Source organism: Lactuca virosa, chromosome 7, assembly GCF_052849685.1.
Source record: "Lactuca virosa cultivar CGN04683 chromosome 7, Lactuca_virosa_CGN04683_v6, whole genome shotgun sequence".
NCBI lineage: Eukaryota > Viridiplantae > Streptophyta > Magnoliopsida > Asterales > Asteraceae > Lactuca > Lactuca virosa.
In genome coordinates, this window is record NC_136432.1 from 87,895,316 (window position 1) to 87,922,831 (window position 27,516).

Consider the following 27,516-nt stretch of genomic DNA (forward strand, 5'->3'; position numbering starts at 1 on the left):
CATACTACCTTTCACACCTACCCATATTTGTTTCAAGGATCATCATTATCACCCAAAACAATTTCAACAACTAGGATACGTATACATCCTATCCTCACTCTCTCTCTCGTAAGTTACTAATCATTCCAAAACTAGCCTGCTACATCCAAACCCACTCATAATGGTACTCCCAAAACTTTCTAAAAAAACACAACATGAGCACTACATACTCCCTAGCATACCTCACCCTGCCATCAATTGTCGAACGACCCCCATTGGTGTCGGTTAACTACTGCATTAATACATTCACATGCTACATAACTTAAATAATCTTAGATTAAAAGATTCAACCGTACAACGGTTGGACTCATACAAGAGTTGCGCAATAGGACCAAATCCCTTATTCTAAAATTATTTAACCCATGCAACATGTAACTTAACGTATTAAATTAATAGTTAATTCACACCCGAAAGAGTCCTACAACAATAAGCAAGAAACCCTATAGGAAATAAGGAATCATACATCAGACAATTCTATCATGCAACTCCTGAAGATCCCTATCCTACTACTAGCATGTTGTTTTAACATAAACATAATATCAAATAACAGTGTGGTAACTTGGGGTATACTTTCTTGCTCCGACTGATCGTACACATCACATCCTTCCTTGGTTATTTTGAAAACAATTTAAAAACTTTTGCAGTTCCCTAGTTTGAGTCTAGATTCACACGAATGTTCATCATATTCTCTCAAACCAAGGCTCTGATACCAACTTGTAACATTACAAAAATCACAATAAATTTAAATTTTTCAAAATCAATCATTAATCAATATTGTTTACAAAAATAGACATTGTTCCAAAAGCATTATTTCAAATCAGAGTTTTCCCATGACCCAGTGACATAAAACAAGGAGTTGTGTACGATCACACCTTCGCCTTCTCACGATCCTCGGAAGTACCCGAAACCATAAACTAAAGCTGTAAGCCAAAGCTTAGCAAGTTCCCCTAAAGTACCAAACGCACAATATATAACAACATATATTGGTTCCTCAGTCTATGTTTAGAATACCCCTGTAAGGTCCTCATCATAAGTCTGTATTACCCCTGAGCCTTCAGTGCGAGTCTGACATGCCTATCGGGCCCTCAGCTCGTATCTGGAATGCTCTGGAGCCCTCAATATGAGTCTAGCATGCCAATAGGGCCCTCAGATCATATCTGGAATGCTCCAAGGTTTGTTGGCTACATCACAAAGTAGTACAACCTCAACCCAACACAATATGTCGACATATGAAACAAATAAACTTAAACATAAAACCAACAAATACATATAATTATGCTGGTCTACTACTCGGCCATATACCAGTATATCACTATCCTATAACTACAATATATAAACTAGTGGGCCGACATTGGTGCCTTCGACCCACAGTACAGTGAGGAAAACTCATCTCATGGTCTGACGAATAGTTAAACAATACAGTGCTCCGAATATCGGCTCTACAGATCACCTATTCAACAGATAGAGATCAAGGCTTAACTATAACTAAAAATACCCAAAATACCCTTAAGTCAAACTTAGTTAACCCCATGGTTGTAGAACTCGCTACTTGGTACATGTTCGGCCGACTACCGAGTAGTGAGTACTCAAGAGTACTCGGATTCAGTAATACATATAGAAATATTTTTAGAGAATTATATATGTCAAAATCATAAGCTAAAACCATAAGTTGATTGAAATATATAACAAAATTAAATACATGTGAGTACACAAAAACTGAAAACACACAATGGTCTCACTTCATGAATAATTACTGAAAATTTAAGATATATATGTAATAATAATCACATGTGTGTGTGTTAAATAATAAATCATTAAGTATATTATACATATTAATCATCGAGTTGGCTGAGTTTTACAACACTGCTCGCTTCAGTAAGAGGCCGACCGGGGAGTACTCGGATTTTGTAATTCGCCTCGGTAAGGGGCTAAGTAGGGAGTACTCGGATGAGTAATCAGCTAGCTCGGCGAGTTTTACAGCACTGGTCAAACCTGGTCAAAGTCAAAGTTAATAGTCAAGGTCCAAAAGTCGATCTTTTTTCCCAGCGGAGTACCCCCCACGTACCAAGAGAGTACGCCCAGCGTACTCTGATGTTGACCAAAAATGGGGTGTTGACCGTGTACACACAACATACCATCAGGTACGCCCAACGTATGCAGCCCAATCCCAAAACTACATTAAGAGCTAATTCCATTAACCCCTCACGTCCAAAACTCAGATCCAAGCCCAAAATACCACTAAGAGTCATAAAGTTTCCAAATTTATGACTTTTCATGCCCATTAAGTGCTTAATACACAAAATCCCAACTTCTTAACACCTTAAGATCTTCTAGAGCATGCATGGGGAAAAACTAAGCATCAAGACCACATTTTTATGACTCAAGACCCCTCATTAGGTCTGAAAGGACGACTTATTCGACTAAGAGCATGTCATGCTCAAGAATCATCATAGTTGGGACCAAAAATGCCCTAAATGAAGAAATGGATAGATCTATAAGATAATATGATCAAGTTATGAGCTTTTTACCTCCTGGAGGTTGCTAGCAAGGAGAGAATCCCATATCCAAGTTGCTTCCAAGCTCTAAAGTATTCCCACCACCTTCTTCTTCTTCAAGAATACCACCAAAACACAAAGATGAGCTCAATATGCACTCTTCTCACTTAGGGTTAGCTAGAGGTACGTTTTCTCAGGTGGAGGCTGATGGGGGAATGAGAAATGATAAGTAAATGATGATTATATATGGACCAAATACAACAAAATTAAGGTTTGAGGATCCATCATGTACGCCCTGCGTATTCGGTGTACGCCCATCGTACTAAGGTTCCCCTCCAGTACGCCCAGCATACACAACGTATGCCTAACGTACTAACTCTCTGGCCAAATCACCAAAATGCTACTATTGGCCATTTAATCAATCTTTCTCATGAAAAAGGGTCAAAATGAAATATTCCTTCATATATAGGGTTAAAATTGAAAAACCTCATCATCGGGATGTTACCCCAACAAAAGGGCTAAACCCTCAACTCCTAGACATCGAGCTCCTAGTGTCTCACCTGATCCACCATCTAGTGCCTCACCTAAAGCTTCTATTACTGCTGACGATTTAGCACTAGAGATGTAAAAAGCTCTATGACATTTGAATCAAGGGCCTACAATTCCTCAATGTTTAGAGAAGTTAGAGTTGCTCGGGTTAGGCCCAATAGACCCTCTATGATTTGTTGCTTATCATATTTTTAGAGGGACCATGAATATAAGAGAGATGTGGGTATATTTGCCCAATGATCCACATATATTAAGAGGATGGATCGAGATGACTGCTACAAGTTTAGGAGTTTTATAGGATGGAAAGATTGTCCGTTAGGTTTACATATTTATGTTGTTTAGGTTTTAATTTCATGTGTTGGAACTATATGGTTATGTTTTTTGGTTATTTGGTACTTGAATGTTATTTATGCTATTTGGTACTTGAATTTTATGTTATTTGGTACTTGAGTTTTATGTTATGTTATTTGTGTTGGATTAGTGTCTAAGTCCGTAACTATATTTGGTATGTACTTGACCCGATTGTGCATGGTCCTTTTGGGTTGCCTTCACCAAAGCAACTTGACAAGGTAATTTAAGGAAAGAGAGAGGATATTATGGTTTATTAATATATTATAAGAATAATATATTAAAGGAGAAATCATATTTGTTTAATTAGTATTAGTCATGAATTAATTAAGAATTAATTTGGTGACTAAAAGAAATTAATTAAATAAAGGGGCTTAAACTGTCAAATGTGTGATAGTTGAGTTTTGGGCTGAGAAACCTAATGGGCTAAGGGGGAACAAAATTATGATGAAGGATCATCATATTTTCGTCCAAGGCCTTATTCCAGAAGGTTCCTTGGGCTGTTTGGTGACTAAGCTGTCCATTAGGGTTTAGACTGAAACCCTAGCAGCCTACAATATAAATAGAGACCCTTGCTTGCAATTTTCGGCCACTTGCTTCCAAGAGAAACCCTAGGGCCGAAAATTAGCATCCTCCCTCCTCTCTCATAATTGCCTTCTTGCTTCTTGGTGTTTGTGAGCCATTAGAGGCACTACATTTGTGGTGCTTGCTTTCAAGAGTCTAAGAGATCAAGGAAATTAGTTGTTATTGCAATACAACAAAAAAGGTATGTGTTCTACCCTTCTATATGATTTTCGAAAATAGTAGAAGCATGCTAGGGTTCCTTATGTGTTCATAAAGTTGTATGTCTTATAGTGAAAACATAGATCCAATTAGGGTTGCATGCACACATAGGATTGTTTGTACAAAACCTATCAGTGGTATCAGAGCCTTTGGTTTTGTTTTCAATTGGATTTGATACATAATATGAACTTGACAAATTAGGGTTTATAGCTAGTAAACCCTAAGGCTTGGTAATTTTCGCAATTAGGGTTGCAAAACCCTAGTTGGCGATTTTTGATAGGGTTCTTAAACCTTTTTCCTTTGCCTCCATATTTTCGAAATTAGGGTTGGGTAACCCTAGGGTTTTTCGAAAATCATATGTCCCCAAGATAAGATCCCAAAATTTTAGGGATATGGATAATGCCATCTTTGTAATTATCAATTTAATTGTTTAAACTAGATAATTAAAGATTTTGAATTATCCCTTTCCATAATTTTCGAAATCTAGGGGATAAAGGGATTAGGATAAAGTAATTGTTTAATTTAAAGATAATCCTTCAAGATTTAATAGTTTAAATTAATTGTTTAATTTTGGATAATTATTAAATCAAAGTTTTGGTGTTTAAAATTTTAAAATTAAATAGTTTTAATTTTCGAAAATTTTAAATATGATTAAAACACTAGTATTTTGAAATGTTTAAAATACACCCTTATATAATTATTATAAGATTAATTATTATATATGTATAAGAATAAGCTAGTCTTATCGCTAGTAGGCCTCATTCACGAAGCCGGTCTATAAGGTGGGTATAAGGTTGCTGCCTATAAAATGGCGCTGAATGGGTGTACACTCACACCCACCGCTTGCTTGACTGGTGGATGGTCGTTAGCCGAACGGATAGGATAGGGCACTTAATTCCTCATTATAAGTATAATGGAAATAATAAAGTAACTACAATGTTTTATAAATTCCCAATCTTAGTTACTTTAGGGTAAAATGTGAAAATGATGCTATTCCATGGAATTACACTTTGTACCCTTGTCAAATGTTAGTGGAGCGTGCGTGGCTTACCGGCACACTAATTTGGGATTGACATTGGTGGCAAAGGGTGGCTCGATGTTTATCATAGATCAATGGAGCGTGCGTGGCTAACCGGCACATTGATTAGGTGATAGAGACATTGAGTGCACCATGTTGATTCGCATGGTTATTCACAACTTGTTTGCGATCCTCGGCATCCCAGTCGCAAATTTGAAGTGTATATCGAGATTTAAACATGCCATTGAAATGTTCAATGAATCTTAAAAGAAATCTAGGAATTTTCAAATACATTTAAAACTTAATCTCTTTTCGTTTTTCATGGTGAAAATTAGTGAATCGTCATTCACTTACCTTCAAATTATTTACTTTTAGATTACGACATCCCTTTTCTAAGTTGTAAATAATGTTGTTGGATCCTAGCCCCAATTTCTCATTTGGGTGTTAATTGGGGATTCATTTCTAATCAAACTTTGTTCCTTTCTGTTTCAGATGTCTAACGCAAACGCAAACAACAACGCTTCTGGATCATTCTCGCTGATGAACCTATGTCAAAAGGTGACATTTAATGGGTCGAATTTCAATGAGTGGATGAGATACATTTGCATGATAACTCGCTACGAGGACAAAGAATATGTCCTCGATGAGAAACTAGAAAAGATCAACCCAGAAGTTGCTACTCCTGAAGAAATGGCCGCCTTTGAGGCCCACGAGCGTGATGCTACGAAAGTTCATTGCATCATGCTGGAAACCATGAACCTCGAACTCCGAAAGTCCTATGAGGACATGTATCCATATGAGATGCATCAATATTTGCTGGACAGGTACCACCAAAGCGCGAGGCAAGAGCGCTATGAGATCATTACCAACATGATCACCGCTAGGATGAGGAGTGGAGAATCCCTAACCGCTCATTTGCAGAGGATGAAAAGGTATGTTGATCGTCTTCTCAAACTTAATGTTAAGTTTGATGAGGATTTGGCTATCGACATCATCCTCCACTCCTTGCCTTCCTGCTACAACCAGTTCAGAATGACCTACCATATGAACAAGGAAGAGGTCACCCTGAGTAAACTTCAAGGGCTCCTGAGGACTGCTGAGAGCAACCTCAAGGACAAATCTATTGCATCATCCTCTATTTTAGCTGCTCCTGTGTTGGCAATTGGCCAAGGAAAGGGTAAAAAGAGGAAGGCTCCTTCTAAGAGCCACCAAAAGGGTAAGACCCAAGATGGTTCCTCTTCTAGTGGGACCAAAGCAGGTTCTGTTAAGCCCTCTTCTGACCCCAAGGAAGCAGAGTGCTTCTATTGCCACCAGAAGGGCCACTGGAAACGAAGCTGCCCTAAATATCTGCAAGATATTAAGGATGGGAAGATAAAGCCCACCTTTGCAGGTATGTATTCAATTAAATCTAATAACTCATCACTTGCTACTTCATGGGTCCTTGATACTGGATGTGGTTTCCACATTTGTTCTGATTTACAGGGGCTAAGAGAAAGTAGGGAAGTGGAGCATGGGAGAATAAACTTGATCATGGGAAACAAAAGATCATCACCAGTCACCAAGATCAGAGTTTATTCCTTAGTGTTGAGTAATGGGTTAGGGCTAGATTTAAATAATTGTTGTTATTCGCCAGATATGGCAAGGAACATCATTTCTTTTCATGGATTATATAGACAAGGTTTCAGATATTCATTTGATAATAGCAATGGTTCTATTAATGTTTATTTGAATGGTGTTTTTTATTTCAATGCATTACCTTGTAATGGGATTTATGAATCTGTGTTGATTGTAGATAATTTAGGAAATGATGTCTTGAATATTGATTCGTCCAATAGTTTGGACAAAGCATGCTTGTGGCATTGTCGCCTTGGCCATGTTAACAAGAAACACATAGCCCAACTCTAAAAGGATGGAGTCTTGGAGTCATTCGACCTTAGGGACGATGACGTGTGTGAATCTTGTTTACTTGGGAAGATGACCAAGTCACCCTTTACTGGCACATGTGAAAGGGGTGAGAGTGTATTGGATCTCATACATACTGATGTATGTGGACCCTTTAGATCCACCACAAGGGACGCTTGTCGCTTCTACGTAACTTTTACAGATGATTATAGCAGATATGAATATATCTACTTAATCAAGCAAAAGTAGGAAACCTTTGACAGGAAAATCAAGATGCTTCGATCTGATCGAGGGGGAGAGTATCTAAGTCTTGAGTTTCACGACTATCTAAAAGAATGCAGAATAGTTTCGCAATTGACGCCTCCTAGAACGCCACAATTGAATGGTGTGGCTGAGAGAGGTAATCGAACCTTGTTGGACATGGTTCATTTTATGATGAGTCGTGCTTCGTTATCAATCTCATTCTGGGGGTATGCCTTAGAGACAGCCGCCCATATCCTTAACTTAGTTCCCACCAAGAAGGTTGCCAAAACACCTCACGAGATGTGGACAGGGAAAGCTCCCTCGTTAGCACATATCAAGGTTTGGGGTTGTGAAGCTTTCGTAAGACGAGAGACTCACGACAAGCTAGAACCTCGTAGTGAGAAGTGTTATTTCATCGGCTATCCACATAAGTCTTTTGGCTATCTCTTCTATAGACCAAGTGACAATGTTGTCTTTGTTGCTAGGAGAGGGGTTTTCAAAGAAAGAGAACTCATAAGTCAAGGAGACAGTGGGAGTCAGATTGACCTTGAAGAGCTTCAAGAGTCAGGAGATGAAGGAACCTCTGACACTGGTGTTCAACCTGAGGAGGAAACTCCAGTTGAACCAATTGACCAGTCCTTACCTCTTAGATGTTCGAGTAGAGTTAGTGTTCCACCCCAGTTGTATGGCTTCCATATTACTACTGAAGGGGATACTTTTATTAGTGATATTACACTAATAAATCTGGACGAACCTAATAGCTACAAGGAAGCCATGGCAGGCCCGGAGTCTGCTAAATGGAAAGAGGCAATGGACAGCGAGATTCAGTCCATGTATGACAATCAAGTTTGGAATTTGGTTGATAATGTACCAGGTCGTAAGACAGTCGGGTGCAAGTGGATCTTCAAGAAGAAGACGGACATGGATGGGAAAGTGCACACTTATAAAGCGCGATTGGTCGCGAAGGGCTTTACTCAAACTCCTGGAGTTGACTATGATGAGACCTTCTCGCCAGTTGCTAAGATAAAGTCTATTAGGGTAATGCTCGCAATAGCTGCGTTTCATGACTATGAAATATGGCAGATGGACGTTAAAACTGCTTTCCTTAATGGGAAGTGGGCTGAGGATGTTTACATGAATCAGCCAGAGGGCTTTGTCAATGCGAAGCATCCCAATAGAGTGTGCAAGCTTGAGAAATCCATTTATGGATTAAATCAAGCGTCTCGCAGATGGAATCTTTGTTTTGACGAGAAGGTCAAAGAGTTTGGTTTTCTACGAAGCGAAGATGAGTCATGTGTGTATGTCAAGGACAGTGGGAGTATAGTGAGCTTCCTCGTATTGTATGTCGATGACATACTACTCATAGGAAACGACATCCCAACCTTGCAGGAGGTCAAGTCCTGGCTTGGGAAATGTTTCGCTATGAAGGACCTCGGAGAGGATGCATATATTCTGGGAATAAGGATAGTGAGAAACAGAAGTAAGAGACTGATAGGACTCAGTCAGGATACATACTTGGAAAAGGTACTAAAGCGTTTTAGTATGGAGAATTCCAAGAAAGGGGAGTTGCCAATTCAATGCAATACCAAACTGAGTAAGACTCAGAGCCCGAGTACAGAGGCAGAGATAGCTGATATGAGCCGAGTACCTTACGCTTCCGCAGTTGGCTCGATTATGTACGCTATGACCTGTACTCGCCCTGATGTGGCCTTCGCTTTGAGCATGGTCAGCAGATATCAAGGGAACCCTGGTAGAGCACATTGGATTGCTGTCAAGAATATTCTTAAGTACCTACGAAGGACCAAGGAATGGTTTCTAGTCCTCGGTGGGAGTGATGACTTAAGGGTACGAGGGTACAGTGACGCTAGTTTTCAGACGGATCGGGATAATTACCGATCGCAGTCGGGCTGGGTCTTTACCCTGAACGGAGGAGCAGTGACTTGGAAAAGTTCCAAGCAAGAGACCGTAGCTGATTCAACGTGCGAATCTGAGTACATTGCGGCAAGCGAGGCGTCAAAGGAGGCCATATGGTTGAAGAACTTCATAGGAGACCTTGGAGTTGTGCCATCCATAAAGGAGCCCATGGAAATTTTCTGTGATAATGAAGGAGCGGTTGCCTTGACCAAGGAACCAAGGGATCATGGCAGATCTCGACATATCGACAGGAAATACCATTTTATTAGACATCGGGTAGAAGAGGGACTCCTCGTTGTGAAGAGGGTATCGTCAGAAGATAAGCCAGCAGATCCCCTTACGAAGGGACTGAGTAGGGTCAAGCATTTGCAGCACGCTAGGAGCGCTGGGCTAAAGGACGACATTAGTTTAGATTAGATAGGTAGGAAACTTGTAATGGATAATTTTGTATTCAACATTTGATGATTAAATAAATGTGTGTTATAAGAAAGGTTACTATCTTGTGTTGATTATTTATCTATTGTTTCTATTTTGCATGTTTTGACTTCCTGAATAATAAAATTATTCGAACGGTTCACAATCGCTCATATGTTGGAAGTAGATATGAAAGAAGATTGTCATGAATTTGTTTGTAGATTGTCTAAAAGGTTTTAGACATAGCAAAGGTTTGCTACAAAGTTTATGAGTGCTTATGAAATATGATTTGAGCATTGGAATAAACCCGCACTTGCAAGTATCACTTCATGAAAGTTATCACAAGTGATCGCAAGATGATAATATCATATAATCTTTAAACCTAGAGATATGGTTATTGTTTGCTAGTTGATTATGCATTGATAATACGAAAACGCATCAGTAACTTGATGTTATAAAACGTATTATTGTGTGTAACTTAGCTAGTGGATAATAAGAGCATATAAGTCGAAGTTTATCTGTTCCTTTTATTCTAAGAGGATAAAAGCGATATCTTGGCCACTCGATGATTTGGTTTGACTTATGTGCCGGGCCCGGTCAAGATGAAGTTGATGTGTTCAACTGAGTTCTATGTCGAACAAATCAGAGATCGAGGAACAAATGCTGAACAACTAGTATTGTCAACATGATATCTAGAACAGAGGATTGTACGATCCCTTATCTGAAGGACAGATTACTGATCAGAGTTGACAGCGGCTATTGAAAGCTACGATTGCTAATCGGATCCTGAAGTCATATGTGAGATATAGTTACTAGACTTATCCAAGTGGGAGACTGGTGGATTAGTGTCTAAGTCTGTAACGATATTTGGTATGCACTTGACCCGATTGTGCATGGTCCTTTTGGGTTGCCTTCACCAAAGCAACTTGACAAGGTAATTTAAGGAAAGAGAGAGGATATTATGGTTTATTAATATATTATAAGAATAATATATTAAAGGATAAATCATATTTGTTTAATTAGTATTAGTCATGAATTAATTAAGAATTAATTTGATGACTAAAAGAAATTAATTAAATAAAGGGGCTTAAACTGTCAAATGTGTGATAGTTGAGTTTTGGGCTGAGAAACCTAATGGGCTAAGGGGGAACGAAATTATGATGAAGGATCATCATATTTTCGTCCAAGGCCTTATTCCAGAAGGTTCCTTGGGTTGCTTGGTGACTAAGCTGTCCATTAGGGTTTAGACTGAAAACCTAGCAGCCTACATTATAAATAGAGACCCTTGCTTGCAATTTTCGGCCACTTGCTTCCAAGAGAAACCCTAGGGCCGAAAATTAGCATCCTCCCTCCTCTCTCATAATTGCCTTCTTGCTTCTTGGTGTTTGTGAGCCATTAGAGGCACTACATTTGTGGTGCTTGCTTTCAAGAGTCTAAGAGATCAAGGAAATTAGTTGTTATTGCAATACAACAACAAAGGTATGTGTTCTACCCTTCTATATGATTTTCGAAAATAGTAGAAGCATGCTAGGGTTCCTTATGTGTTCATAAAGTTGTATGTCTTATAGTGAAAACATAGATCCAATTAGGGTTGCATGCACACATAGGATTGTTGGTATAAAACCTATCAATTTGGTACTTGAATGTTATGTTATTTGGTACTTGAGTTTTATGTTATGTTATTTGGTACTTGAGTTTTACGTTTTGTTATTTGGTACTTGATTTTTATGTTTTTTATTTGGTACTTGAGTTTTATGTTTTGTTATTTGGTACTTGATTTTTATGTTTTTTTATTTGGTACTTGTGTTGGTTAATAGGTTCCTAATGGACCACGACAAAAAGATACTTCTCATAATTCAAATGTACTTGTACGTTCGCTACTTTTGGAAGAGGGGTGTGAAACGAGTGCGAGACAACGATTCGGAAATGACGAGACATGAATTCACGTTAGAGTTACTTCACTGTAATCCTCTACAATGTGTTGAAGTACTACGCATGTCCCGTGAATCATTTGTCTGAGTATGTGCTCATTTTAGAGTAAATTACGCGTTAAAGGATAGCAAACATGTATCAGTTGAGGAAAAGATGGCGATGTTTTTGATGATGATCGGTCATAACCAACATTATGTGATTATCAAGCGAAGATTTCAACACTCAAAGCAAATAATTTATAATTTTTTTCATGAAGTGTTGGACAAAATGCTGATTTTCGCACATGACATTATAGTACCAACTTCTTTTAATCTGAATCCAAACATTCTGGGGCATAATAGGAGGCTATGCCAGGTTTTCAAAGGAGCAGTTGGTGCACTTGATGGCACTTTGATACACGATGTTGTCCCTGCAAACAAACGAGATTTATATTGAAGTAGGGGAAAAGGCGATTGTTACTAAAACGTATTGGCAATTTGTGACTCCAACATGATGTTTACGTTTGTTATGACTGGTTGGGAAGGAATATCACATGATTCTAGAATATTATCAGAAGCATTAGCAAATCCACATGCACCATTCCCGTTTTCACCACCAGGTAAATTTATGGTTAATGAAATAGTTTTATCTTAGTTTGAAAACTGGATGATTTTTTTTTTTGCATTTTTGCAGATAAATATTATCTTTGTGATGCCGCCTATGCAAACATTCGAGGTTTTATGGCATCGTATCGTAATGTGAGGTACTGGCTTGGAGATTTCTGTCGAAGACATGCATTAACCAATAAAGAAAAATTTAACCATGCATATGCAAAAATTCTAAATGTCATTGAGCGTGATTTTGGTGTCTTGAAAGCACGATTCCCTATATCGAAGAGGATGACACCATTCTTGTTGGTTACACAACGAAACATTACCCTTGCATGTTTCCCACTTCATAATTTTATAAGAAGAGAGGGACTACATGATGAGTATTTTGCACAATATGACGAACCAAATGTCGTGGTTCGGAATAAAAATGTAGGCGTTGATGATGATGAAGATGAGATTCCAACACATGGTACTGCAGCGGACCGTGAATATATGACCCTGTTATGAGATGAAATTGCCGAGTAATTGATGCAAAATATGGAATGAGAATTATTAAAGTTTTGTTGTATGAATTTTATTTCAAAATGTTATTGTATGACTAATTTGATTGTATTAATTTTATTTCAATGTTTTAAGACTATAATTATTAAATTTTTTGTAGTGAAAAACTAATTTCAGTTTATTAAATCAATTTATTTTAATATTTTAATATCTGCAACAACCTGCAGATGTTAAAAAACAAACACGCTTCTTATTACAGTCTGCAGCCGTTTGGTCAACCTCTTCTGCTGCAGAGGGTTGCAGAGGTGGTCCACAGACTTCATGAATTTTTGCTTCAAAAAAACAAACAAAAACTTACTTGTGATGTTGAGTTGGTTATTTATTTGTATTATGTATATATCGACATATTTGTATCGGGCTAATGAGTTCGAGCTTTGTGTGGAAGGCCAAAATGCGGGAAAAATAGCTTTATGCTGAGGGCCAAGGGGTGAGTTGATGACAAGAACAACATAAAGCATTGTGAGTCTAGACACTCACAAGGAGGCGAGCTGATGGCAAGATCAACTAAAGTGTTGTAAGCCTAGATACTCGATACTGTTCAAGCGGACCGGTTTTTAGCACAAAGAGCCTTGATTGTATACTTGTATGTGTATTGTTGTATGTGGTATCTTTGGGAACTCACTAAGCTTTGGATTATAGTTGTTGATTAACTATTTTTTAGATATTTCATTAGACTGGGAGGAATGACAAGGCTTGACTGCACACGCGCGTTGACATCATGTTTGAGATTTTCACATGTTTTATTTATACTCTGATTTGAATAGTTGAGTTTTGATTATCAAACAATGGTTTTTCTTATAAATAAATGTATATTTGAATGAAATGTTATCTTTTAAAAATAAAAAATTTGGTTAAAAAAATCGGGTTGATACATATGTTACTATTTTATTTATAATAAATACAAGAGTTCTAATATTCTAATATGAATCATTACAAAAATATTAATTTAAGTATCTACTTGTTATTGGTGTGGCCTTATAAGATCATATGTTATTGACGATATCGTTTTTATGATCATTATTGAGCATATAGAACGAATAGATAATGTGAATGACCCACCACTATTCAAGGTTTCATTGCATGTAAATTTACCGGGGAAGACTTTGCATTGTTAATTGTGGGGTTTATGTGAGCACCAGTTAGCTTGTTGCACGAACACCATTTCAATGCATCAATTGCCAAACAACACTAAAAGGACGTGAAACTGCTAAAGATAAAACCTCTTCTTCAAGATCTCTTTATTGAAATTTGACGGATTAGAGCCAAGAAAGAGAGAGATATGAAAACTATTTCCAACATTGGTGAAGAAAACAAGAAAGTGGGTGTTAAAATATGAGAGAAAAAGTAAGTTGTTAAAATATGAGACAAACAACAACTGGTAGTAGTGTCGGTGAACTCGTTGTTCGTGATAAAGAGATAAAGAAGGATGGAGGAAGAAACGTTGGGTGGATGGGGTTAGGATCGTTTTTCAATTTAACATTACTAAAGATTATAAAAGAAAAAAAAAAGAAAAAAAATATATAAGAAAGGGCAAAGTAGTAAAGGACATAGGGGTTGAGACTGTAATTTGTTAAAACCATATGGATGCAAAACTATGAACTTGACTCAGGGACCAAATTAAAGGGATCAAAAATTTGAATCAGTTTTTTAACTCAGGGACCAAAACTTAAAACTATGAACTTGACTCAGTTTTTTAACTCAGGGACCAAAACTATGAACTTGACCAAATTAAAGGGATCAAAAATTTAATCGACTCTATCTTTTACAAACATAGGACCAATTTAAAAAAGAAAAGAAAAAAAAAAAGGTCTTGCGGTTGCCACTCGTCAATCTTCTTTCAACAAACATATCAAATCCCCAATTTTTTTTCCCAAACAACACAGTCTGTCTCACCGATATCGATCTTCCCAAATCCCAACCGACTGCCTCTCACCATTGTGCGTATTAAGAGCTCACAGTTTGCTCGTTTTTCATACAAATTTGGAGCTTCACTGATTTTGCAAAATGAGCGTTTCGATTTTGTGATCTAGGTTGAATCTCTATGTATTTGAAGGATGATTTTGCGGAGTTCTTTCACCAGTTGGATGAATCGTTTACTTGATTGCATGGGGTAAGTACTCGATTCCTGTTTCCCCTTCTCTTATTTCAGCCCAAATGTTCCAAAGACACACTTATTTATGATTATGTTAAAATTCATGACAGTGATATGCATAATTATTGGTATTAAGTTCGCAACAGAAACCGATTTTTACATTTGCATTACAAATCGATGTCTTCGACTTCAAATGTCAAATTGTATCTATTTTCTTTGTTTTAAGCGTAATTGTTTGTAACAGAGCAGTCTTTGCTGTTTCTGCTGTTCCAAATCGAGGCCAGTTATTGCTGTCGATGAACCATCAAAGGGGCTTAGAATTCAAGGACGAACAGTGACAAAACCTAGTCTCTCAGATGAGTTTTGGAGCACAACCACATGCGATTTAGATCATGGTGCTGCAATTCAGTCGCAGAAAACCACTTCATCTATCAGTATCAGTACATCGACTCATAGTCTCAGCCACTTTGGTGGCACTGGAAGCAACATCATCGAGCCTGAATTCATAAATCATGGCAAGTTTCTTACTTTTCTGGATTTATTATACTAAAAAGACATTGTAATGGGTACAGAAATTAATCTACAATGCTATGTCTTTCACTCATCATAAAGTATGATGTAGTTATTGATATTTTCTCACAAATTTTCAAATTTTTGTAACAAATTCCAGTCGAAAAAGAAAAACAAAAAGTATTCTTATTGAATGAAGTGGCTATTTATAGCCATTACGTAACAACCTACCAGATCAGGAAACGAAAGTAAAGACCAATTCAGCTAAATTAAAATCTTTAAAAAACAGGAATTATTAAAACAATCTACCAAACATTTTCTCCATTATTTTTAGTATAAAATTCCTAATTGTAATTCATTATGCCATTTCTGAAAACAGGACTACTTCGGTGGACTCAATTGAGACTTCAATGGGTTGACCATAAAAAGTCAAAGAACAGAACAAAAGCTCAAGAACCCGTTTTAAGGTTTTAAATTGAGACTTCAATGGTTTTTCTTTCTTTTTCTCAAATATATTTTAAACATTATTTATCGATTTTGTTTGTTAAAGAAGGAAGGTGACATACGAAAGCCTACTTGGCACTAGCAAAAACTTCCCTCGGTCCATTCCTCTATCCGTAAGTCACTATTTTCACTACTTTTGTAAATTTCCAAATATGCCCCTAAACTATGGAAATCCACCTTTAGGAAATGGTTGGATTCTTGGTGGACATATGGGAACGCGAAGGATTGAATGAGTAAAATGTAAGTTGATTTGATGTATGCAAATCTTTTTTTTTTTTGAATTTTAGCAAATTAAATTTGAGAAAATGGAAGAGAAAAAAGAGGTAAATTTGAATGTAATTTGTAAATAAGTGTTATTGTAATGATTTTCCTTTTACATTGAGAAGTGTTAAGGTATAGAATTATAGATTACCATTACCTAATAGTTTATATTTATTTTTCATCTTTATATCACAAGAAATAAATGGGTGTTGCTAAATAATAAGTAAACCTCTTATGTGGGTATAAGTATAAACTACCTAATAAAATGAATTAGTTGTTAACGATAAAAAAAAAAGTGAACAAGAAATGTAAGTTATACGAAAAATAATCATGTAGTTTCACTTTTTGTGGAAAATAAGATATGTGCATAGTATGATTTTGGTAAATAGATGGAGTAAAGCTTTATATATAATTAAGATATTTGTTAAAAAAAAAATATGAAATAGATATTGATGTGTGAGTGAAATCACATATAAAAAATGTTGATATTGCACTTATGTCAGAACAATTATAAAAACGGATATGATATAATTGAAAACCCAATAACATTACAATGATGTGGATGCTTTATATAGTATGGTTTTTATTAGTGAAACAAGATGTAGTTGTTTTGTAAAGAAATAACTATAAAAATTAACTTGATGAATGATAGGTTTACACCATAATAATTCAATATCACAATTATTTGATTAGATAGAACATTTTTATGATATCAATTGATAAAATCTAAAATAAAAACTTATTATACTATAAGACGACAGGTGTCGTTATTGTTATCGTTAATCTTTAAATTCATTGAGAAACAACATAATAATTCGATATCACAATTATTTGATTAGATAGGACTTTTTTATGATGTCAATTGATAAAATCTAAAATAAAAGCTTATTATACTATAAGAGTAAGAGGATGGGTGTCGTTATTGTTATCGTTAATCTTTAAATTCATTGAGAAACAAGTGAGTTTTTGCGAGTAAAACTGATCAAAAACAAAGTGCAACTTGGAAGAGGAGAATGACCAAATTAAGTTCATATTGGAAATATTATATTTTATATATAGAACAAAATTATGATATTCATTGTACATTTCATTTAACCAAATTTCCAACATAAAAGCACCCATCCACCCTACCCCCCACCTACCTCTCTCATGACATAATAATTAATAGTATATTTTTCTTTTAAATTATTACGTGTCTATTTCAAAGGTTTGCCGTTTAAGCAATTAACCATTTGGACCATTGGCCGTTATTCGGAGTTAAAATAAATCTTTGTTATAAGAGTACCATATATTGATTTAAAATGAAATTAATTCGAACAATGAATACTTGAGAGTTAAAAATACAAATATGTTTGATAGTTATAAAGATGAATAACTAAGGGATAATGTCGTTATAAGTTACAATCTATCGGTTTAAGTTTTAAATGGCCCTTGTTTTTTTTTTTTTTTTTTTTTTTTTTTTTTTTTTGTGTGTGTGTGTGTGCATTATAAGGGTGTAATGTTTTAAAATACTTCTAAAGTTCTAAACAAGGTATTGGTTCCATTTTCAACAGGTTAGCAGGTTCTCTTAGTGGCATATCTATAGATGATGTGGAATGAATTGTTCACATATACGCCAGATATATGTGGATAAATTGCCACAATGTTTAGCTTGTTAAATAATCTAATGACAATGGTTTCAAATGCACACTTTGAGAATAATGTTCCCCTTGAAGGGAATTTCCATCGCGAATGATTCAATCCAGTTACGCCTATTGTAAAACATTGGATCACCACGCAAGAATGTTGTTGTTTTCATCCTAGGATCCTTCAAAAGCCAACAAGCTCCAGGTACAAGAAGACACTGTCATTTGCAAATGCCCTCACTTAATTAAGAAAGAGATTCATATATACTTAAAATTTTGCTCGCATATTCTTTAACTATGCAAACTCCTTCATAAGCTTCGACCAACATGATTTCTTAAAATTTTCTTCCGGTTTTGAAAGGGTTGCGATCACAAATCCCTTAAAAAGCTACAGTAAAACCCTAATGGCAAAATGTTTGCTTATGTATGCTATTTTGGTGGTTAAGTAGTTGTTGGCAAGTATTTTTCTTTTCTAGATACGAGTTGGAGTTTGTTAGTCTGAGTATTTGTTGTTGGTTGATATTGCCTAAATTAGTCATATATTTTGGGGTAATTATCTTAATATTTAGTGCTTAATTGATATAATTAAAGATAAAAGATTCTTAAAATGCTTTGAGCTGAATAATCATAGGAAAATTCGTGGCTTGGAACAAAAGGAAAATGTTAGAGTGGAAAGGACTAAAAAACGAAGAACGACCAAAACAACCTTGAAAAATGTATTGTGTCCGCTAACGTGTCAAAAATTATGGATCGTGATGATGACAAGATCGAGATCGACTCAGGTGGAAGATTAGGCTTAGCGACGAGAACACTTACCCTTCGTGCCACTACGTCGTTGATTCTATAAATATATGATTTTACAAACCTGAATTGGTATGCAACCAAGAGAAACCTTTGGTATGAAGATAAAAGTCGTCCAAAATCCTTTTGGTCGATTTGAAGGCCGAAGAACACGATATGAGCATCGTTTTGAAGATCGAAGCTTGAAAATGTTATTTACTCATTCGGTCTGTCTTAGATATCATGTTTAGCTATAAATCAATGATTGTTTTTTGGTTTTAGTAGAGATTATGGGCTAAACTGTTTTACTTTTGCTAAGATGTAGATGATTCCTAAATATTATGGTTTGATTTGTTAGATAGATTTATAAAGTTTGATTATTTATTACGTATGATTGTTCGTTTACATCATGTAATAAAGTTTCGATTTTTATTATCTATATATAAGTTTATTATAGTTTAGAGGATCCATCTATACATATGAACTTGTATCTTAATTGTTTTTTTTTTACCATAAACCGTTAGGGATAGAGATATACCAAATCCTAGGGTTAGATAATATAATTGTTAACTTGAATATATAAGAAAATATTAGATATCCATGTTAAGCTAGATTAATTGTCATGATCATTAATAAGAAATCTCTAGATCAATTCATTCATAATTTAAGTATTTAATTAGTTATTTAGTTAGCTATTCGAATGATCATTGTGTTAGTTGCTTTATAATTAATTCTATTAGTTCATCGGATCAAGATAACTAGTTGTTAAAATAATTGGCAATCAACTGAATAAATCAATTGCACTCTAATAAACAAACCACGGTAAAATAGGAGGATTCAGAATCTAAATGGAAGTACTTTAAACCGATTGTCTAAATCAAGTTCTTTGTGTTTGTTTGGTTATAATTCAAGTTTAATTAATTTAACCCCCTCCCCCCTACTTAATTGTTTTTAGGATAATTAACTGCTCTTATATCTAAATTAAATCATATCTGTTCCCCAAGAATTCAACACCCTTACTTATCAAAACTATATTATACTTGATCTCGTACATTGCTTGTAACATGTATTGATTTAGCTGTGATAAATTAGGATTTTATAAATTTAAAACTTGATAGAATTTTATATACATAAAAATACAGAACATTAGTAAATTATTTTTTGGTCATAAAGACATTGTTAACGTATCCATATAGGAATACGTCAAAGATAACAGGACGATTATCTTAAGGACGACCTAGCTAACGGTCGTTACCCGATGTAAGTGCTAGGCCCGGGACCTCGCCCTTGCTTCCTCGTACTTCGGCCCAGACGATCTAACGCCAAGGCCTATAACATGCCAAAATAGTACCAGCTACTCCCCAGAATGATAGGTGTAGCGCTCGAGACGTTGCTTTCCACTGACTTTACACCAATAACAGATAAACACTAATGGAGCACGACCCACCAATAGGACGCCTCTGCGTCCTACCGGTCCAAGCGAGACAAAAGGTGTTGTCGGGGACATGCTCCCCAGACGACATGTATAAAAGGACCCTTATTCTCTAGAAGAAGGGATCACCTCTCTCTTTATCTTAATCTAAAACCCTAATTCTCTCATACAACTACTGACTAGACCGTCAGAATCTCGTTCCGGGACCCCCTCCTGGACGATGACTAACGTCGGCTCTTTCTTTGTTGTGATTCTCGGGCTTAACTCAGGCGAAACCACCACAGGCGGCGTTAAGCTCAAAGAGTTATCAAAACATTTGGCGCTATCCGGGCATGTACTCAGATTTACACAACCTTAAAACGACCCTAGACGGCGACAATGACGGGAAAGGCACCTACGACGTCCGGCAGGGGGAAACGAGTCCACACAGATCAATGTTATCGCTCGATGGTACATAACCATCTGCCTCAGACGGACAAGCCACCACCCACATGCCAGAAACACAGACGTTAAGTCCAATAACGGGAAACACAACTACAACAATCGCCGTCCTATGACGATTATCACCCATCACAACAGAGCAATCGGTTGCAACTGCAACCGTAGCGTCTCAGTCAACAACGATTCAGCTATCACAACTGACAACTTTCCAGTCGCAAGTATCGACCCAACGGTCACAGTGGTCGACTCAGCTGTCGCAGCCGGTGGTCTCTCGGCCACAATCGCTACCGTAGAAAAAAGGGGCGACCATTTGGTTCCCACAGACCATGTCGTCTTCTACGCAATCTGTAAAGTCAAGATACCCATTTTCTCTGGTGGTAGGTGTTGGGTTAGGTGTCTAAGCCCATAATTATAATTGGTATGAACTTGATTTGATAGTAGCATGGTCCTTTTGGGTTGCCTTCACTTTAGCAACTTGACAGGATGATTTATGGTGAGAGAGGTTAATAAATGATTTATTAATATATTATGGAAATAATATATTAATTAGAAATCATATTATTTAATTAGTATTTGATCAGAAATTAATTTGGAATTAATTTTGGGATTAAAGGAGCTGATTAAAAGAACAGGGGCTGTTTTGCAAATCATTGATAGTTGCAAAACTGGACTGTTGGACTCCTTTGGTATGGAGTGGACGAAATCTATAGGGAGGCCCTATAGAATTTCGTCCAAGGCTTCTAGGATAGGAGGTCCATGGACTGCTTAGGGCCTAAGCAAGAGATTAGGGTTTCCACCTAAAAACCCTAACAGCCTCAGCTATTTAAAGACACATATACATGAGTTTTTTAGCCAATGCTTAGAGCATAGAAACCCTAGCCGAAATTCTGCAATATCCCTCCTCTCTCCTTATCATCCTCTTGCTACAATTGTTTGTGAGCCATTAGAGGTGCAACATTTGGGGAACTAAGTTTTCAAAGGTCAAGATCAAGCTACGAAGTCTTTTTATTGCTATATAACAAGCAAAGTAATCTACATAACCCTTTTTCATATGTGAATTTCGAATTATATATGCTAGATCTAGGGTTATTGCTTTGGAATTTCTTTTGCATGTTCAATTAGTAAAAAACTTAGATCCAAAGCAATTAGGGTTGCATGATCGAGATTAAACATGCCATTGAGAAAGTTAATCTCAAAGAATCTAGGAATTTCAATTCATTTAAAACTTAATACCCCTTTTTGTTTTTCATGGTGGAAATTGGTAAATCGTCATTTACCTACCTTCAAATATTCTACAATTGGATTACGACATCCTTCTTCCGAATTGTAGAATATTGTGTTGGGTCCTAGCCTTAATATTTCATTTGGGTGTTATATTAATGACTTAAATCAACTAACTTGAATTTCTCCCCTTATAGATGTCTAGGTCAGACAACTATGGTCTGCCTTATCCTGTTGGAAAAAGCTTTCCACATGAAGATGATATTCCACAATATCATACTTCACTTCCTCCACCTCCTCCAATAGTTCTCCCTAACCCACATGTTCATCGACTTGAAAAGTTAAAGGTCACTCAAACTCTATTGGCAAGCAAACACCAAGATGGAAGGTTTGTGTGTGCACATGTCTTGGAGATGAAGTCACACATTGACAGGCTGTGAATGTTAGGAGTCGTTGTGTCAAGGAAGTTGACTGTTGACTTGGTTCTTCAATCACTTCCTAATTCATATAGTGAGTTCATTAAAGATTACTATATGACAGACCGCGACGTGATCCTTATCGATCTTACTTATTTGCTAATTGCTGCTGAATCTATAATGATTTGGCACACTGGTAAAGCAAACTTGATTGGAAAATCTACTTCCCAAATTTCCATGGACATTGACAATGGCGACATTGGAAGTCCAGAAAAGCTTTCTCTTCCCAATGGAAAGGCCAAGGTCAAACCGTTTGACCAAGTGGTAAAGAGAAAGGCTAAGTCTGTAATTGTCCCGTGTACCATTCCAGGAGAGTCTGTTTGTTTCTATTGCCAAGAGAAGGGGCATTGAATGCGAAGCTGCCATATTTACCTGAAAGATCACAAGGATGCTAAAGTCAAAGTGTTTGACTCTGCTTCAGTTGAGTCCACTATCTAACTCTATTAAGTTCCTATTTATAGATTCTTGATACATGATGTGATAAGAGTACATTTTGATGTTTTGAAGGATCGAAGAAGAGAAAGGAAGCTTAAGGAAAGAGCAGGTTGAGTCTGATCGTGAACAGATGGATTTCGATCGCATGATTCGATGATCAGAATTTTGAGCTGCTGCTTAGGAGTTATGATAGATTGCTTAGGAATATTTAGCAACATAGTTTTCATATGTATTTGCATTGTAAGGACAAGTTTTTCGCATTTTCTAAATAAAAAAATTGATTTTATCTTATTTTATATTTCCTTGCAATGGCATTTGTGAAAATTGATGTTTGTATGTTTCTATTTTTAGCAATATGGATTTGATTATTTCGTTTGTTGTAGTGTCTAAACTTACCAAATAAGGAAAGATTCTCATCACCAAAGTTTCAATTGGACAGAAACTTGGAATCATGCGACTTGTATTGTATGATGAATGAGAACCTTCATCTTTGGGAAATTAAGACTAATTCCTTGTTCACATATAGATGTGAGTCAAGTGAAGGACTAGGGGATCTAGTACACTTTGTTGTGCACTGGTCAGGTCCACCACAAAGAACGATAAGACTATTTGTCATGATTTACTAAAAGCCTAGTGAATATGATTATGCTTACAAGATTAAGTATAATTCTGAATCATTGAAAAAGTTTCAATGTATAGCAGAACGAATAAGAAGAATCAATTAGGCAGAAAGATAAAAGTTTCTCCAATCTGAATGGAAAGGAGAGTACTTATATATCGTGTTTTATGATCATCTTAGTGATTATGAAACCATATCACAACTGATCCTCTAAGGACACCTTGGTGCATTTGTGTGACCAAGAAGAGAAATCGTGAATTGTTGAAATTGTTAAATCAAGAAGATAAACCATGCTTCGTTCCAAAATTGAGTCTTAGAGTCATACTCCAAGATTGTACATTGAGTGACATATCTTAAGTAGGCTTATAACACATCATGAAATGTGGAGTAGAAAAGTTTTCTTACTCATGCACATTTGTAATTGGTAGTTGTGATGTTTTAGATAAGAGAAAGACCAACTAAGACCAATTATATGAAGTGTCATTCTTGATAAGAATCCGCACTAACTCTTGAATATTTGTTTGTCAAGGAATGGTTCTTAACAAGAGAATCTTATATGTCAAGACGTCAGTGGGAGTCTTAAAAGATCTTGAAAAGTTCAAGAACTAACCTATCGATTATCGCTAGCACACGACTTGAAGTTTGTAACCTGTCGCTTTGACATATTCTTGTTTCTGTGCTCATTCCAGTTAAAATTGACTATGCATGTGAATTATATGAGTTCTCAATTGTTTGCATAAGGCAAAGCACCTTGATCAGTGAAAGTTCATTAATCAGTAAGGGTGAGCTGCTTGACAACTTGGAAGACATGGTAGGCCCTTGTACTGCCAAGTGGCAAGAAATATTGATTGAACAAGTTCAGTCCATATGAGTTTGAATCTGTCATAGACCTTATCTAATGATAATGGTTGGAAATGACAGATTCACATGGATATGAACACATACACCATAAAATCTAAGTGTCATAAGGTTTCTCTCCAGTTCATGAAAATGATTGTGAGGAAATGCTTTCACTAAGTAGATTTTGAGAAGATAACATTTGTGTTAATTGCGTTCTCAAATTCGATTATGATTACGACATCCCTCTTCATAGTTCGAATTGTGAGAAATGGAAAATAGTTTGAACATTCGGAACTTATTGTTGTAAGTTCTGAATAGTTTAGACACACATATGATCTTTCTAATAAAATTTGTATGAGCTTAGATAAAGGCTTATCGAAGCATCTCGTATCAGAAAGAAAGACAATAAGTATTGATTTCTAGAAGTCTAGCTGATTTCTGAGTGCATGTCAAAGCTAGTGGGAGCATAAGTGTTATGCTAGTAAGAATATAATTATCATGATAGTAGGAGCATGATTATTATGTGAAGTGTTGCAAGCTAGCAATACTAGTTATAGGAAATAAAGGTTACAAATTTGCAAAGTTGCAAAATTTGAAAAGTTGTTTTCGCTATAATAAGGGATAGGATACTTATACTTTATTTCGAATCTAAAAATTTAGATTGAAGTATTAATCAAACTTAGTCATGGATATATATGAATACCATGTTGAAATATTTCAACATTGGAAATTCTATATATGGAAGTATTATAGCAAAAGACTGGTGAAGTATCATGTCTTTATGTAAGACATTATGAATCGTGTCCCATATGCTTCGGATATAGGATCGATTGCATATGTTGTAATATTCACGTGTTCTAATATTCCAAATTCCTTGGGCATTAAGAGGGAAAAAGGACTAGAACCGGATATGACTAAACTTATTAAACAAATGTCAAGGACGATCTGAGGTTCGCTAAGGATTGGTTGCTTAAGGATAGTTGGAAGTATAGTAATGGATGAACCATATTGACATTATTATGTATAGACATGATTCTATTAATAATGAGTTGTCATATGGAAATTATGGAAAAGTTTCCATAATGGGAGTTGGGTATCAATAATTTATGAGTAAGTTAGAAACTTTTATGCAAGAAGGATGTTCAAAGGAATGTGCTTTGAATATGAGACTTCGTATCTATGGAATTGTCTTGTAACAATTTCCAATGGAAAGTTTTGTAATTGGCAAAGTCTCTGTGGCTTGTGTACATAGTTGTTACAAAAGGATCACTGCATATAAGCTTAGGATGTAACGGATTAAAGTAAGTGGCAAGGACTTGGTATTCTTACACTTACGATAAGGATTTGGAATTGTGAAATGAGTGTCATTGGAAATGTTTACAATTGATCTATTTCACAAAGTAAGGATCATAGGTAAACATAGTGTGCATGCTTGGAGCATGGGATGACTATTGTTTTAATTCAAGTATTAAGTTGATCAGTCGAAACATTATACAATGAATAATATGTAATCGATATGGTAATTAAATAAAAGGTGTTTTATTTATATTCAAAAGTTTTGAGACCATATTGGATTCGATTATTGTTGTGTTTCACTTCGCATGTTTTGACTTCCCAAATAATAAGATTATTCAAACCATCCACAGTCGATCATACTTTGGAAGTAGTTATTGAGGCAAGACTGTCATGAATTCGTCTGTAGATTGTCTAAGTGTTAGACATAACACAAGTTTGCTGCAGTATTCATGAGTACTCCTGTAATAAGATTTGAGTATTGGATTAAACCCAAGCTCATCTGAATCACTTCATGGATTTTATCACGAGTGATTGTGAGACGATAATATATTATATATTCTTCAAACGGAGAGATATGAGTTGCAGTTTGCAAGTCGGTTGCACATTGATGATGGGTAAACACACCAGTAACTTGGTGTTATAAAATGTATCGTTGTGTGTGATTTGATGAGTAAATAGAGCAAGCATATGAATCGAAGCTTATCCGTTCCTTTTACCCTGAGAGGGATAAAAATGATATATGTGGGTACCTCGATGATTTAGTGATGACACCCTAAGCGCTTGGCCAATCCCGGACTAATTTGATTTGTTCAATTAGTCGGTCGTCATAAATCGGAAATCGGGAAACAACACATGGACAGAGAGAATGATTATAATCCATGACTCATGTCCATACGATATCTAGAATGGAAGAATATATGATCCCTTATCTAATGGATGCATCATTGACTAGGTCAGAGTTCGACAACGGCTTTTGAGAGCTACGATTGTTAGTCGGGTTTTGAAGTCGTACTTGCAGTTATTGTTATTAGACTTATCCAAGTGGGAGACTATTGGATTAGGTGTCTAAGCCCATAACTATAATTGGTATGTACTTGACCCGAGAGTAGCATGGTCCATTTCGGGTTGCCTTCACCAGAACAATTTGACAGGATGGATATTTGAGAAAGAGGTTATTTGTGATTTATTAATGTATTATAAGTATAATATATTAATTGATAAATCATATTATTTAATTAATATTGGTCAATAGTTAATTTGGAATTAATTTAGTGATCAAAAGAGATTAAATAAATTAAGGGGACTGATTAAGTAAATCAGTAATACATATAGTTTGGGCCAATGATCCTTGATTGATTAGTGATGGACTAAGTTTATATGAGAGTCCAAGAAATGTTAGTCCATAAGGCTTATCATATGGATTATTGGATTAAAGGCCCAAGGAATGAATTAGGGTTTACAAGTTGAAACCATAGGAATTCCACACTATAAAAGTAACCCCTTAGCTCCAAATTCAAGACCCCAAGGGTTCTAAGAGAACCCTAGCCGATTTTGGTGGTTCTAGCCTCTCTCTCAAAGTCCTCCATTTGTTCATGATGTTTGTGACTTGTTTGAGGCATCACACTTGAGGTGCTAAGCTCTTGAAAGGCCAACAACTACAAGCTACAAATAAGAGGTATTCTTCTAACTAGTTTTATGATTCTTGTACCAAATTTATATGCTAGATAGGTTTCATGCTTTGGATAATTTTTGTTGCATGTATAACTAGAGAAAACTTAGATCCAAAGCATTAGAGTTGTATGTGCACCATAGGAGTGTTATAGTACATAAAACCCAACAACTCTCCCTCACACCGGTTAGCCACGACAGGAAGGAAAGCATCACACGAACAATCGAGTTCTCAGTAATACGTTTCCCAGCGAAACAAAACATATTGCTCAGGCGACCGACGCTTTTCCAATTGTAGATCATACCATCAACCATCCATGGTACCGTTTAGTTCAGCACGCATACTGGTTCAGCCACAATTATTGCTAGTAACCTAAGCCCACATATCTGCCACTAGATTATTGCAGCCCCGGAGCTAGTTCGAGCCCGAAAAAATTTGAAAGAGGGCTGCCGTACAGAAAAGCACGTGATCCACCCAGATTACCCAAAGCAAGCGATACGGGTGGGTGCCGACCTATCGGCGAAAAC

At 36.2% G+C, this 27,516-nt stretch overlaps 2 protein-coding genes across 5 annotated transcripts; both read left to right on the top strand.

Annotated features, from left to right (window-relative positions):
• The first annotated feature begins 12,144 nt into the window (after nt 1–12,144).
• Nucleotides 12,145–12,734, top strand: LOC145126895 (uncharacterized). The gene is made up of 2 exons (XM_079062175.1): nt 12,145–12,235; nt 12,310–12,734. The coding sequence occupies exons 1-2, from the start codon at nt 12,145–12,147 to the stop codon at nt 12,732–12,734; spliced, it is 516 nt and encodes a 171-aa protein (XP_078918301.1).
• A 1,862-nt stretch (nt 12,735–14,596) lies between these two features.
• On the top strand, nt 14,597–16,311 carry LOC145123627 (uncharacterized). 4 transcript variants are annotated; one of them, XM_079058829.1, is made up of 6 exons: nt 14,597–14,725; nt 14,819–14,898; nt 15,130–15,395; nt 15,770–15,857; nt 15,941–16,007; nt 16,078–16,311. In XM_079058829.1, the coding sequence occupies exons 2-6, from the start codon at nt 14,843–14,845 to the stop codon at nt 16,129–16,131; spliced, it is 531 nt and encodes a 176-aa protein (XP_078914955.1). In that variant the 5' UTR covers nt 14,597–14,725; nt 14,819–14,842; the 3' UTR covers nt 16,132–16,311. The 4 variants fall into 4 exon arrangements, 3 of the variants coding, with proteins under 3 accessions (XP_078914955.1, XP_078914954.1, XP_078914956.1); XR_013715216.1 differs by having other exon boundaries at nt 14,597–14,898; nt 15,125–15,395; XM_079058828.1 differs by having other exon boundaries at nt 14,597–14,898.
• The last annotated feature ends 11,205 nt before the right edge of the window (nt 16,312–27,516 follow it).